Genomic DNA, 16152 nt, shown 5'->3' on the forward strand with positions numbered 1-16152 from the left:
ACAGAATATAACAATTTAAGATACCTATGGACCAGTGCCAAGATAATCAGCGTGCCTGATCTTAAACTAAACTCTGTAATAGTTCTTAATGGGTGAGGCCTATAAAGAGCCTAGCACAGTTATTTGGGTCTGGATTACAGTTGTTCATATCCCAGGAGGAAAGCCCAAGGAAATCTGAAACTTTGTGCTTCCAAGCAGTTGATAAAAGGCCAAAAATATAATTGTCTTTTGGAAATGTTACAATGTTTTACTTTTCTGGGAACAGATTTATGCAGAAGAGTGTGCAGGGCAAAAAGCAAAACCCATTCATAATTCTGGAAGATCTGCATTCATTTCCTGAGTACCAGGCTAAAAATGCATGCTTGCATAATTGAATTCTAGCATCAATGACAAATGCTCTGCCATACGGTGATGGACAGTGCTGTAACTTCTTAATTTGTGAGACTGTATTACAGAACAACTGAAAAACGCTACATGACGACTCACATGTCTAAGTGATATGCAGCCAGTTTGATCAAGGCAGATCCCTCTGCCTCATTTTATTTTTTTTAACATTTTTTGTTTCATTTGCATTTTCGATGCTGGATTGTGTAATTGTCTGTAGCACTTATACACCAGGCCAAAAGAGAAACACTTAATTTGATGGTGCAGTTTTGTGCGTTCCCTCATGCATGGCGCAATGCTGCACTTCGAGGACATAAGTAAATGATGAATAGCCTCTCAGGCACTGCTAGGATGTGGATTTCATATCCCCTAAAATAAAGGTAAGAACTCTTACATGAAAGTCCTTTCTTTGAAGGACATACTGTGGGTGTATGGATGTACAGCATGATCACAATGCTGTGTCGGAAAAAAAAATACAGCAGGTCACTTAATGATTAATGTTAGGCTGTAGAAAGCTATTTTTTCTTGTGTTTACAGTATTTGTAAGGTAAATATTTATAAACAGGAAGAACCAAATCTAAACATTTTTAGATGTACATGGAATGCAAAATTAAATTTCAAAACTTACAGCTTTATAAACTACAGACGTATGTAGTGATGCTGTTGCTAGGTTGGTCCCCTGATATTAGAGAGGCAGTGTGGGTGAGGTAATATCTTTATTAGTCCAACTGTAGGCTCTCTAACATGCTGGGACTAACAGGGCTCCAACAAGATGGCATACTCTACAGCTTTTAAAGCGGCGTGTTTTGTTATTACCTCACCCGCCTTGTCTGCCTAAGCTTTAGAAGGGACTGATAGCAGGATGGCTTTGCTGAACCTTGGCTCCAACCTTCCAGCTATTCGGGAGCGCTCATAGCACATTGAATGATCCATCCTTCTAATTCTTAAAGGACTGAGTTGTTTCCTAGTGATTAAAGAGTTTGTAATGTACAGATTTTAGAATATTATAGGATTATGAAAGAAAGATATTGATTGTTTGATCAAGTCCTGACTCTGCAGGTCTCTGTTAAAAAATATTTCCAAAAATTACTCAATTCCAGCTGCTTAAAACAATCTTCAGACCATGAACTATAATTGCCTTTTTTTTCATGCAATGAAGTTGTTCCATCATTCTGTGTGTATTTTAAAATGATCATGATCACCTGTCATATTTTCAAATAACGTATTTTTATTCATGACAGACTTTAAATTGGCATTGGCTTCTACTGTCATGAAAATGAAAAGCATATACTTATACAACAGGCAATATTACTGATTATATTTAGGAGCAGATCTTCCTTCAAAATTCATACACATTTGCATCCATCAGGAAATCAAATTTCCCACATCAGCCTATCCTAATTTTTCTGATTTCAGCATGTAGAGATCTTAATGATAAGAAATGGAATTTTTCAGGTCAGTTGTGGTATAATAATAGCACTCATAGTAGGAGGAGAGAGACTCATTTTACAAAAGTAGGAGCAGAGGAGGAGAGGGTGATAATCCTTGAATGAATCATCACTAACAATTTACTGGGTAAAAAGTGAACCGCTTCTGTATTTTCTCATGTAAGATTGAAGATGCCTCTGGACTGTTTTTTTCTGTTTGGCCTCCCCCACTCACCGTAGTATGAGAAACTCATGTTGAGATTGACTGATCGAGGTTAGGCATGGAGAGGTTGCCAAAAACATTCCTCCAGCTGTTGGTGTTTATATATAATATTATATAATGGGTAAAAAGTGGTGGGTACCAGATGCGACTTGCATGCCAGGTCATACAGAAGACTTTCTAGAGGATTAGCAATAGTGGATGAGAGTCTTTTTGAGGCTGAGAAGAATATCTAGTACTAGACTTGTTTTGGGACTTATGCAGGGATAGCTGGATCACTAGAAAAATAACTTGTCCAAAGAAGTGAAAGGCCTACTGTTGCAGTGGTCTAAAAGGCAGATATGTAGAAGTTTGAGATGCTCTTTGTGATATCTGCAGCAGTGTGTTTACTTGCTTAGTCCCTGGTCAACATTAGGGATATGAAAGGATAATCTGTAACCATCACCCTTAATGAGTGATTTTAACCAGAACCGGTAAGCTGGTGAGGGCTGAAACAGCTTCCCTCCCATCGCGGGCATGGACTGCTCCAGTCCCATGGGGCCCACTGTGGACAGGGGCTGCTTCAGCTGGGTTGGAGCAGCCTCTGCTTGTGAGGGGGACTCTTGCCCAGTTGCGGTGGGTGGGAGGCCCCTCCAGCCCAGGAAGGCAGGAGCAAGCCCCCCATCCCTCCTCTGTTGAATCGCCCATCCGTGTTCAACCAGTTAACAGGTTGAACATCAAGTTTAACCTGTTAACCAATTAAACAGGGTTTTATAATACATCCCTAGTCAGCATTAGCTAGAATTTTATGAGAATGCTCAGGAGCAGTGGTTTTCAACCTTCTATTCATTTGTGGACCCCTGTAAATTTTCAAAAGGAAGTATGGACCCCTTTGAACACCTTATGCATAGTCTGTAGACCCTCGGGGTCCACAAACTACAGGTTGACAATCACTGTTTCATGGTAACAGTAACCTTTTGCAGACCCCTTAGACGTAGTCTGCAGTCCTCCAGGAGTCAGCTAACGGACCTCCACAGGTTGAAAATCACTGCTCTAAACTGAATTGCCCACATTTACCCCTCTACATTATTCTCCCTGTGTAGTGCCCTTTTCTTGAAATGGTTTATATTTGTGTTCTTACCGTGTATGTTTAGTGGCTTATCATATCTGGGAGCTCATATTTGCCCTGGAGGGATTCATAGTGGGATCTAGCTTTACTGTGAAACTGTGTCCAGCTAGGTTTTCCAAAGTTGTTGAGGGCACTTCATGAGTAACTCTTCCTTTCCCCCTGCTGAGAGACGTAATTAATAAGTGACTATGCACCAAGTCCATGCAAGCTGCTAGACATTAATTCTTCATAAATAAGGATGTACAACATTTCATTGATTGGAATGTGAAATGAGTAAAAATATATAACATTAAGAATAAAGAGAGACAGGAACGTGTCCCTAAGGCACAGTACATACATAATCCATAGAGGTTCTTTAATATCAGGCGTTCAACTGTTGTATTAATTAGAACTGCTCTTAAGTGTAGCGATGACTGTTCAGTAGAGTGGATGAGGGTTATTTCATAATGCACCACAATAAAGCTGAAAGCAACAGCACGCCAGTCTTTTAACACTGTCAGTTTTGTTGCCTATTATGATCTTTTGTCTGCATTTTGACTGCATTTTGTATGAGGACATTAAAGATTAGGATTAAACATCAAATACATTCTTTCATTATGCAGTCTACTGTATATCAAACCATGTGATACTTCTGTGGTCCAGTCCTTTGGCTTGCCAGTCAAACATATTATTTCAGAAAGGTCAAAATGCTCCAAATCAATGCACTCCCCGCCTTGTTCTGCATTTTGCTTTGTGCCACTTAGGCAATGCAAAGGAAGCTAACACCGTCCACAAGTCTCTGCTGCTGCTTTCCCCGGCAGTCACTAAGCACTAAGTCATTAAGGGTTAAGGCAGTCAGCTCTTATCTCTCGCCTCCCCTCACCCCCAGCCCAGCAAAAAATCAGGATCAGAGCAGCCAGAATAGTCTTGGTTTATAACTCAGGATTGCTTTTCAGTTCATAGTCAAATACACTTTTTCTTCTAAACACAGTCATCTTTGAGGATTACAAGTTGCCCCTTGGCACAACTTGGACACCTCTGTAATCCATATTAAAAGATTTCAAGAATGTCCTTGTGTGTGTCTCTGAAGCCTTCAATATCTGTGCTCACCTGCTCAGGTCCCGGGGCCTTGAGCTTAATCTGTCCACGGGCACAGCTACCTGGGACAGTTTGTGTTCAAGAGAAAGTTTTAAATATGTCACAAAATGTTCAAAGGTCCCATAAAGTTTTCATGTCGGGCTTACTCTCGAAGAGTTAGTTTCCCCAAGAGCAGTGGAGGTATTAGTATCATTTTTACGGTTGCACTTAATAGTTTTTCTTAACCAGATATTAGTGGGGGGGTTTTAAGTGGTGCTTTGTACCTTCAAAATTAAATAATAAAAAAATCTGAGGCAAAAGAGGTAGATTTCCAAGGATGACCATAGTGTCTGGCTTCAAGAATTGGTGCTGACAACTAAAGGTGCATCCTCTGGTTTGAAGTGGTTTATTTATATTCAGGGTTTACAGCTTGGTTCTGTAACTCTCAGCATCCCCGCTACAAAATTTGTTCCAGCAGCCCTAGCTACAGGTGAGTGAAATGTGCCACTACCACAACGTTTTACTGCCCCTCAGAAAAGGTGTCCCTTTGTGAAGATGGGAGAAATGGGGAGCTGACCACACAGCCAAAACATCTATTATGAAACTAATAAATAGGAAAGGTGAAAATGACGGCACTGTCTGAATGGAAGACAAACTGGAGATATAGATATGAGAGCGAGAAAAATATCTTGCTTGTCCTTAATCTTGTCTTGAAAAACAGAAATAAACCAGTTTCAAAGATTTCTATTTCCATATGGGACTTCACTTAAGCTGCTTTTTTAACTCCCTCCACCAGAATTCATGTAATTGGTAGATGAATGTATTGGTTAGGTTGAAAAATAGAAATACAGGGCTTTCTGTTACCATGAGGCCATATTAAGCAGGCCTCTTTCTTACAGGTGGAACCTCTCTAAACCAGAGGACTGTGGGGGGCCAGTAGCAGGGGGGGTCAGAAATGACCTCCCTTGGTCTGGCAAACTCCCTCATCTGGGATCAGGCAGGTCCTGAGGGTGCCGGACCAGACAGGTCCTACCTGGACCAATATAATCCAACGCAGATGTGTCCATCTTTTACTCTATATTTTAGAGATGTGCATCTGCCTGTCTGTCTGCCCATGAGTCCATTATTTATTCAAGAGCTCCTCCTAAATGTTAAGAACTCGGACCACCAAATTTGGTGTACAGCTTTGTCTTAACCAAACTCTGACCTTTAAGTTATGGTATGCCAGGATAATGGGATATGCCTCGAATTCAATTAGATCTCATGAAATGGAAAGGGAAGGCTCTGGCAGGAGGGAGTTATACTGCAGAATACTCACATGGGGCAGCAAGGGGCCAGAGATGTGGATCGGGACAGCTACATCCCCATTGTGCCTGCGAGGGTAGAGGTAGAGAAAGGGACTGCTGTAGTCTTCTATATATTTCAGAGTGTGTCTGTCTCCCACCTGGGGGAAATGCACAACTTCCCCAGCTGCAGCAGCCATGGACGGGCACCTCTCATCTGGCCCCAAGCTGCTGCAGCGAGAGAGGGCTGAGATTGTCCTCTCTCCCCAGGGCAAGTTGCATACTGAACCCCTCACCTTCAGCCCCACCCCAGAACAATGATTTAAATGAAGAAAAACCAAACTTATTTAAGTTAAGGACCCGAGCAACACCAGATAAATCTTCTAGTATTTTATAAATCACCAACTTAGTCATATCAGGTAAAAAACCATAGTAGCCACAGGTCGACTGAAAAGAAAGTGATCACCACGATCTTCTAGAAGGCTGGATTCAATTATACTGAGGGATGGAATGGTTATCAATCAATCTACATAGATGTCCTCTGATGGTAATCAAATGCTCCTAGATCTACTGTAAACATTTATGAACATCAGGTTTTAGGGGGGTTAGTTAGCTCTTTCCTGGTCTGTGTTGCGGTGCAACAGAGCCTCCACATAGGTCATGTGTGTTTTAGGTTGTAAGTCTACTTTAACACCTGGTCTACACTAGAAGGTCGGCTTAAGGTATGCAACTCCAGCTATGTAGAATATGTAGATGGAGTTGGCTTACCTTAAGTCGAGCTTGGTGCCATTCCTACTGCTTCTCACAACTACTGTACAAGGATTACAGACACCATCTGGAGCTGCCCTCAGCGTTCAATTTATGGGTCTATACTAGACCCACTAAATCGAATACCAGAACATCAGTCTCCAGTGCTATGACTGAAGACATGCCCTAAATGACAACTCTGCTTTAACTTATCACTGCTTCTACCAAAATATTCTGTACAAGGCAGGTGACAGGTTGTTCTTTCACAGCCCATAGAAACTGGAGTTGCTAAAAACAATAACTTATTTCCAATTTTATCTCTCCCAAGCTATCCAGGGGCAGTTTAAATTAAGCTTCTCAAATGTGCATTTAATTTTGAAAGATTGGTTTGGGTTGTTAAGCATGTATCAATTGCTTATTGAATTCATGTAGGATTACCAAGTTCACTTAGTAATCAATCTAGAGTGCATTTATTGCATAAAGTACAATAATTCTTATCCCTGAATGACTGTTATAATTGAAATATAATGACAGTTATAGTCTGATAATGAAATAATTGATTATTAAAGACATGTTTATTGATGCTCACAAAAGGAGTGTCAGTATGCAGTGTCTGTATGCTTCCACTGCTGCAAAGAAGCTTTAGTATATTTATTTGTAATCATAAGCATTAACAGCCAATAACAATCTGATTACATTGACATTAGATTTGTATTTGAACCTTAATTTTAGAAGCCTTGCCAGCTATCCTAACACTATAGATATTGTCTTCTCTTGCAAATGGATTGTATGTACAATACACAGCTACCCCTCTGAGTATTTTTTAAAAGTCTTTGTCAAATAGTCTTTGCATTATTACAACATGCAAAACCATTGTTAAGAAATATCATGCCACCTATCTGTACAAAAGAATTTCCTTATCCAAGTTGCTGCTCGTTTCAGCAGTATAATTTTTCGAAAGGAAGAGAGGATAAAGCCAGGAAAAGACATAAATGTATGTTGATTGATCGGCCACCAACTGTTGACTTTGTTACTTATGGTATTAATGGCAATCTTCACAACTTGACAGCCTTTTTAAAAGGATGTGAGGTAATGCACAAACTAAACGAACTGTTAGTAATCAATGCCCCATACTGTTTTTACAATAACTATTTCTAATCCGTTTGTTTACATACAGAACATAAAGGTGCCCATTTAATCAAAAGAAATAATACCTAAAAATATGTTCCACTCATCTGGCTCAGACAAGTCTGTGTGCCAGGAATTGTGTTTCTAGTCCTGGCTTTGACTCGGTCACACTCTCTCTCTCTCTCTCCTGTAATTAGGACACTTAAGGGCAAATTGTCAGAGGTATCTAGGTGCCTAAAGATGCAGATGGATGCCTATTGGGATTTTCAAAAGTGCTTGAGCAAGTGCCTAACCTGCTTGGATGTTTTGGAAAATTTCAGTAGGGAGCTTGCCTGTATATTCAAGTGCCTAAATATCTGTAACAATATGGCCCATCACATCACTGTATCTCATTTTCACCATCTGCACAATTGACTTCATGGGGTGTTGGCAGGGATGAGCTAGATCATATTTGTGGAGAGCTACATAAAAACAAATTGCCTACGGCTGGACTCTGTAGAATTATTATAAATGAGAGAATTGGTGTCATTACTGATTTTTGTTGACCTAACCATGATTTGCATTCATGTGAGTGAGAGGACAATCAGGCCTCAACATTTTCCACATGTTTATTCTCTAGCATTTAGTCAAAAGTAAAAACAGAATCTTGATGTATTCGATCTCTTACCTAGTGTATGTGCTCTGTCTGCGTAACACAAGAGGAACGCTTTTGTCTTATGAGACTTTATTTAATGCTATAGTCTAGCTTCTGTTTATATAGTGCCAATGACCATTAAATGTAGGAATTCCATATGGTATTTGAGAATAGCATAAAAATTTAACCCAAAGAACTCTTGCTGCCTTCTGTTCCAGTCTTAGGTATATTCAGAGAATGGTTTCAATATGATTTCTCTTCCTATCACAGCTTCTTCATCATTTCTCCAACTTCTGGTTTTGCAAGTTAAGATTACAAGGAGAGAATGGAACAGGCTCTGAAAACCACCAGAGTTATCCATCCTTCCTGTATCCTCCTACATGCACCACACAACCTGCCTTAACACATATTCCCTGTTTTAACAGACACTTTCTTTTCAGGTCGACTGAACTGGTGGTCCACAGTGTGTACAAGTTGCAAACGTCTTCTTCCATTGGCTACAACCGGGGATGGAAACTGCCTGTTACATGCTGCCTCATTAGGTAAGGGAAAGTCTGGATTAGCTGCTTCTGGTACATAAAACCTTTTCTTGAAGGTTTGCGACTTTCCTCTTTTTCCATCAAAAGTTTTGCAATAAAGACATCCCTCTTGGCCTGGGGCCTGGACTCTGAAACCCGGCAAGTAGACTGGGTCTCTTTTTAGCTCTATAGTCTGAGCCCCCCATGCCTGAGTCAGATGAGCTGAGCACTCAGACTCTGTCAGAGTGTGCGTGGGGGGGGTGCAGTGTAAACACACCTTTACAGTATATGAGGCTGCTATTCTCTATTATTTAGCTTCTCCCTGGAGCAATGTTTGTGCTACGTACCTATCTCGCTGGCTTACATGAGGAAGGTGGAAGTTTTCATCTTGCTTTCTGAGACGGAGTTTAAACAGCAAGATAAACTCTAGCCACTAAGCTAGGGGACATTTTCTGTAAGGGGCCTAGCCCTGCAGTCCTGGTGTAGGCCAAACTCCTGTTGGCTTCACTGGGATTTTGGCTGCCTCCTAAATGCAGGCTCAGGTCCATAATCCTCTGTCACTTGTTAAATAAGCATCCTTCCTATCATTAAAAATATAAATATTCCTGATGTGTCCTGTCTTTGGGAGAGACAGTTGTGCAGTTCAGAGGCTACATCTAGACTTACTTTCACTTTCGACAGAGGAATGTAAATGAAGGACTTCAAAATTGCAAATGAAGTGCTGATTTACAAATCTCGTGCTTCATTCGCATAATTGCATCCAATTGCATCTCTTTTTCAGAAGAGATATTTTTGGGGGAAAAAATCAGTCTGAACGGGGTTCTTTCGACCAAAAAAACTCTTTTTCAAAAGAACCCTGTAAACCAATTTTTTTCAGAAATAAGGGAGTAGGGTAAGTTACACTCTTTCCTGTGTATTTACCATTGATTCAAAGGCACTGCAAAGATTTGTACCAAGAGCACCAGAAGAAAACCCTGTGAATACACGGTTGGAAGTGTAACACAGTTTATTTTCTCACAATCACTTTTGTGCTGAAATACTGTATCAGTAGGACTTCAGAAAGTGACCTTTCTCTTAAACCAGGGGTCTCAATCTCAATTTACCTTTAGGACCAGGGCCAGTCCTCAAATCTTCCCAGCGGGCCAATGGGTACCTCCCTCTGGCAGCAGCTTCAGTGGGGGACCTCCGAGCCTTCCTCCCCCTCCCATGCATCCCCCAGCCCCGTCTGCTGCCCTGGGTGATTTAAAACCCACCGGAGGCCCCAGCCACCACCACCACCAGTGCAAGAGCAGCTTCTGTCTGTTAGCTCCATGCCACTAGCACGTCCCTGTGGCCGGGGGAAGTGTGTGCAGAGCCGTCCCGTCCATAGGTATAAGCTGTGAAACTGACTAGATATCAGTAATGCCAACTCTACTCCCCACCCTCACCGAGGGCAACCAAAAGCAAAATCCACCGGCCCCGCCCCACTAGCTGCAGAAGCATCAGCTCGGGCAGCTCTCTGGCCAGCGTGGCTTGTATCACAGCAGAGGTAGCCAGCACAGTTTCCCAGATCAAGCAGCACTCTCTGCAGCTGGGCCTATGTGAGCATTGGGGTCTGAGTGCTGCTGGGAGCTGTGCATGCAAGTGAATCCCTATGCACCAACCCTCCCTGGGCCAGCAGACAGGGTGGCCAGATTAAGTGACCTTTTTCAAGGTATTTTATGGGCTGGACTGGGGAAGTGCTTGGGCTGTAGGTAGCTGAGAGTTTGAGACCCTTGTCTTGAAAGCATGTGGGGGGCTTTTTGGAATCACTTAGTGATGTCATTTTCTTTTTGAAATATAAAGACATAACCAAAAATCAACCAGGCTTGATTTCTTTTGAGGTGTCTTTTATAAATGGAGTTTATCCAATTCATCTCAGCTACAACAGATTGCAAATTATTTACAGTAGTTGGTCAGGCATTGTGATGGCACACTTTGCAACAAATATATTTAATGCCAATGACTGGCAATATAACACATTAAACACAGCTGTCTATGGGTACGTGTCATGGTGAGGTCTGACTCTCTTTTATTATAGGTTACTTTTTCTCACATGCATGAAGCCTGTATATTTTTTGTTATCTTCCAAGAGTTTGGAAGCCTTTGGCTGCATGTATTTTGAGGCTTCCGGGAGTCATGAGTGTCTGTCTCTTTACCAGGACTTAGATATCTAGGGACATGTATCATTATGCATTATGACAGTGCAAGCCTGTAGGTGTTTGTGTCTGCTACGGCCACAAGTGCCTGTAGTTATCCTTAGCATTCGGATGATGTCTGCATGTTCAATTAACTCTGGAGCTAAAATGAAGCCCTATGCATTGAATGTTCATTCCCTTGTAGCAACGTTGAAGTCTTGCAAACACAAAATTACCCGACAGCTCAAAGCCATAGTCTTTTTGTAACCAGACCTTAAACTTCGCTAGAGTTCAGCATTATTCTTTATTAGCCAATTTCTGCTGACAATTTCCATTAAGAAAGCTTAAAACTAATGAAAAGGAATCATTAGCTAATATGAAGATTTATAATGTGCACTGCTTTTCTTTAAAGAACGGGGTTTTGTGTGTCATGCACTTGATTTCTGTTTCGTAACTGGATCACTATTACTCAGTGCATTTTTGTGCTCTAGGGATGTGGGGATTTCATGACCGGGACCTTGTGTTACGTAAAGCACTCTACACCATGATGAGAAGCGGAGCTGAAAGGGAAGCATTGAAGAGAAGATGGAGATGGCAACAGACACAACAGAATAAAGAGGTCTGTGTGGCTTAAAGAGAGTTTAAACCATTGTGTAGCTGATGACTTTTAGGGAAATATTATCCCTACCTGTGATACAAAAGCTTTTACTCTTATGAATTCCTTGTGCATCCATTTTGCACAAAGGTCAAACCTTTCTGCATGAAAACCAGCATTCAAAAGCACATGAAAGTTACATATACATATCTTTACACCTACGAAATATAAGGCTGGCTTGGAGCTACCTGAATATTTGGTAGATCAATGCCCACAAAACAGATATCAGACAGGATCACAAAGAAAAAACAGTTTCTTGCCATTTCAACCAAAGGACATTGTCTCAACAACTTGATTACCTGCATCCTGCTTCAAAGACCTTTTCAGACTTCACTTCAAAGAGAATCCTCTGAACTGTCATTCATGCTTAAATTCGACTCTTTACACTCAAATTTGAATAAAGACGCTAATTATCTTACCCATTACAAAGATAGCTTCCCCAATTATCACCTCTAATATCATTAGCTCACAGACATTTACCTCCCCTCCTTTCCCCCCATCCATCCCCCTTCTGTTCTGAAATTTGATGTGTCCTTTTCAGGTGTGTTCATTTTTTTTAATTGTATCCTTTGGTATATATGGTTGTGACAATTTTCTTCCACTATTTGATCTGAGGAAGTGGGTCTGGCCCACGAAAGCTCATCACCTATTAAACCATCTTGTTAGTCTTTAAAGTGCTACATAGTCCTATTTTTTGTTTCAGCTGAATATTTGGGGCTCTAAGTTTCCATATATTATTTATAGAAGAGTCAAATAACTAAACAATCACAATTAATAAGATTTTTTTAAAAAAATTGTTTGTTTTTTTTAACATCACAGCGCTCAAAAACAAAACAATGGAAAACTTTAAAACCCACAAATTGCAGCATGCAGGGAAAGACAAATGGTTAGCACATGTGATACGTAAATATCTTGCAACACCAACTAAAATAGTTGATCAGCAGTGGCCTGTAGCAAAGGAGGAGTAGGGGCTTGTGTCTTCTGCAACTGTGCAGGTCTCTCAGCTGTTTTACATACATTCATCCCATGCAGCAGAAGCGCAGAAGCCCTGGAGGCTATGGCAGTGACTGCTGTGGAGTAGCTCTACTACTAATATTTTATCTCCTTCCCAAACTCTCATGGAACTGTTTCACCCCCAGTGCTCACACCTTTCCAGCGGCACACAGCTCAGTTTCCCAGGCAGTGTCCCCATGCCTCTGCTCACCTGTCTGTAGTGAGGAGTTTCATCTGTCCCTCCAGTGCAGCCAATTCTGACGTGAAATCGTGTGGCTGTTTATTTTGCAGGCAGCCAGTATTTGAACTTAACAGTAATCGGGCTTATGGTTTAGTTCTTCCCTTTATCTCCACACATCCACAATTTAAAGAAGAAAAGCCCTTTCATTTGAACAAAAAGTCAGCGTGCCGGTGCGGAGGGGATATAGAATCCTTCTTTTCTACCATCTCATTGGGGAGCTGCTGGCATTGCTTCGCTATCAGGAAAGCCGTGGGGAGCGGAGCTAGTTCACACCAGCACCGTTCTAGTTAGGCTGTTGAAAGAAAATGATGAGGAAAACTCTAGAAATCTGGATAATGGATAGCACCTTTGGATTGCTTCGCTTCTGTTGTGTTCCAACCTGTGATGCACTGTTATAAGGCTTATTCTTCCGTTTTCTCAGTATGGAGGATGTACGCTTCCATCAATGGCAAGATGTAGTGCACACAAATAAAATCCATAATTTTCTAAGCACTCCAGCATCAATGTTGGCCATACACAGCTAGTAGAGTATGACCAAATATTTTTGGCTTCTGTTTATGCTATTCATATATGTGTTTCCCCTGCTTGTTGCTGGCAGCAGCGCTACTGAGAGCAATGGTTCTGAATTACAGCACTAATAAGAATCTAGTTTGAGCTTCCTGAGCTAATGAGACAGTTGAGCTGTCATTGGGTAGGCATCCTCCAGTCTGAATAAAACCCAATGGAGGTGGGAAGAGAAGGTGTCACATGTTCTGGTGTCCCCAGCCTGTCAAGGAAGGTGTGCCGTGTACATCAGGGCAGGTTTTTTTCCCATAGTTTTGTTGCTGAAAGTGCCACGTCTTTGACCAAAAACCATGTGTTGAGTTCATGAAATAATTTTAACCGAACTGAAAAAATATTGGTAATGTCGAAACAAAACATTTCATTTTGACCTGACTCAAGAAAATGTCAGCTATTTTGACAAATGCAAAGAAGAACTAAATTGAGAAAATGCTGAGGGAGGGAAGGAGCTGTCTCATAACCTTTTTAACCCACTAGTTTTAGTACTCTCCTGGAACGCAGGAGACCTGTGTTCAATTCTCCTCCACTTCCTTTGCTTGATATGGAGAAAAAATGTGAACGTAGGTGTCCTGTGTTATAGGTGAGATCTCTTGCCTCTATAAGAGATTCTGGGAGAGTAAACAGTTTTCACAGCCTCACCAATTAGAGCCATTCAGTGGCATATAAATTATTAGCTGATCACTGGAGAAGGGCCTTGAACTTGAATTTATATGCTAGGTGAATTACCTGTCCACCAAGTTCTGGCGTTATTCACTCAGTCTTTCACTGGCCCAATTTTCTATGAAGTTTCATTCTGAGTGACAACGAATAGTCAATGGAGCCTGTAATAACATCAAAGGTCTGTAATGACACCAGAACTTGAGAACCAAAAAGGAAGGAATTTCACATTCCAATTACCCAGGTAAACAACTGCACGTGGCACTTTTGCGGAAGCAAATTCCAAGCCTACTGCTGGAAATTCTATCCAAAATGAGTGGTCTTCTAGCACCTCAAAGGACTTGGGTTTTTTAAGTTACAGATTAACACTTCTATCCCTTTGAGAGTTTTATCCAAAATATAGTAGCTGTCTTTGATCTGTTTTGATAATTTGGTGATTTGATTTGAAAGAAGTGATACTGGCATAATCCAAGGCGATTGCAGGTCTTACTCAAATAGCACTATCAACGAAACACAACATATTCTAGTGGGTCATAATGTCTATTGTCTATTGTCTGATGCTGTTGATATTTTTAATATTATATCCTGAAATACCCTCTTTTCTCCCCTAGTCGGGTTTAGTTTATACAGAAGAGGAGTGGGAACGGGAATGGAATGAACTGCTTAAGCTGGCTTCGAGTGAACCTCGCACTCATTTTGGCAAAAATGGAGGCTCTGGTGGTGGGTAAGTGGGGATTGCAATAGATTCTTATATCTTTTACTTCTGTAGGATGGTCATATTAGCACAGGCACTACAGCAGTACAAATAAATGAGGAATTTCAAGGTACATTTACTTCATTCATCTAACTGCTGCATTTTTCATGTTGTACGCTAGAATACTTACTCCGTAATAGTGCCCATTCTTTTACTGCGGCCTCCTAATACAATATGTAGCTGGTAGGCTGGTTCCAAGGTCCCTGTCTGTGAAACTCTGCAGAAGAACAAGGGTTCTACAAGTCCCAGATTCTTGATCTTTGGAGGAAGCGTGGAGGCGGTAGTGTTCAGACCCAGAGGCTGTGTCTAGACTGCAGGGTTTTTTCAAAAAAAGTAGCCTTTTTTCGAAAAAACTTCACCTGCGTCTAGACTACAGCCGCGTTCTTTTGAAATTAAATCAAAAGAACGTGGCTTTTCTTTCGACGACGGTACTCCTCATTTCACGAGGAATAAAGCCTTTTTTCGAAAGTGCTCTTTCGAAAAAAGGAGCTATGTAATGCAAACTGTGCTTTTTCGAAAGAGAGCATCCAGACTGCCTGGGTGCTCTCTTTCGAAAAAGCGGCTTGCTTTTTCCAAAGTACTGGTTGCAGTCTAGACGCTCTTTTTCGAAAGAGACTTTTTCAACAGTAACTTTTGAAAAAGCCTCTTTCGAAAGAGACTTGCAGTCTAGACGTAGCCAGAGAGAGAGGATGCATGTCTTTCCTCATTCAGCAATGTTTTCCCTGGCTTATTAAGCACCATGCAGAAAGATAGCCATCACGGGGAACTTGGGGTTGATGTTTGCAACGTAGAGATAATCTTCAGGACTCCATCAGAGATATTTAAATCCACGCTTCATTAGCAATTTCGGTCACTTACATTTGCATTCCTAGTTCGAATTAGGGTGCAAGTGTAGATGTACCCTTATAGAATCATAAAAATAGTGAGTGAAGTTAAAGTATCTGATTTGCTATACAGTATCTGCATTTTAATAAAATATTTTATATATTATCATTCAAAAATTTACATATGCAGTTTCATATGGACTAAAATGAATTGAGGGACCTTAAATGAAAAGTAATGATGAATGACAATGTATCAGGTTGAGGGGATGTGGCTAATTGAGTACTACATGGATTTTTGTTAGGAGTAGTATTTTTCAGTATCTTCATTTATCTTTAGCAAAATCATGAAATTCATAGCTGATGGTTATGAGAAGGAGATCTGAGAACAGTAATGATCCAGAAACAGTACAGAGTGGCCTAGAGAACTTGGAGGAGTGTGCTGACTATGACAAAACTAGACTGAATGCAGAAAAATGCACCCTGGGGGCAGTCCCAGATGCTAAGCTCTGTCTGTACCCTAGCCTGTAACCAGTCATTCAGGAGTGACCCCTTAAGTATTCGGGCCCCACAAGTCCCATGAAGTTCCCTAGGGTTAGGACTCCAAAATGGAGCATTTGAATGCCCGTGGACCCTTTCTACCTTTTGTGGCTCCCAGCACTAAGTCCAGCAGAGCAAGGCTCTTCTGGGAAGCTAGTCCTTTACTCCTTGAGGACACAATGCTCTCAGTAAGTATTTGCAGCAACAGCAGGCAGCTTTTTCAAAACAAGGTACCAATTTATTAGGGTATGTCCACACTACAGAGTTTT

The 16152-nt window shown here is 41.1% G+C and overlaps 1 protein-coding gene across 11 annotated transcripts in view; it reads left to right on the top strand.

Annotated features, from left to right (window-relative positions):
* OTUD7A (OTU deubiquitinase 7A) overlaps positions 1-16152 on the top strand; it is a 229788-nt gene that overhangs the window by 171144 nt on the left and 42492 nt on the right. For all 11 annotated transcript variants that reach the window (XM_075897702.1, XM_075897704.1, XM_075897703.1 and 8 more), the window contains 3 exons: positions 8428-8529; positions 11153-11280; positions 14380-14492. In XM_075897702.1, the coding sequence (XP_075753817.1) occupies positions 8428-8529; positions 11153-11280; positions 14380-14492 (343 nt within the window). The remainder of the gene's footprint in view (positions 1-8427; positions 8530-11152; positions 11281-14379; positions 14493-16152) is intronic.

Source organism: Pelodiscus sinensis, chromosome 14, assembly GCF_049634645.1.
Source record: "Pelodiscus sinensis isolate JC-2024 chromosome 14, ASM4963464v1, whole genome shotgun sequence".
Classification (NCBI taxonomy): domain Eukaryota; kingdom Metazoa; phylum Chordata; order Testudines; family Trionychidae; genus Pelodiscus; species Pelodiscus sinensis.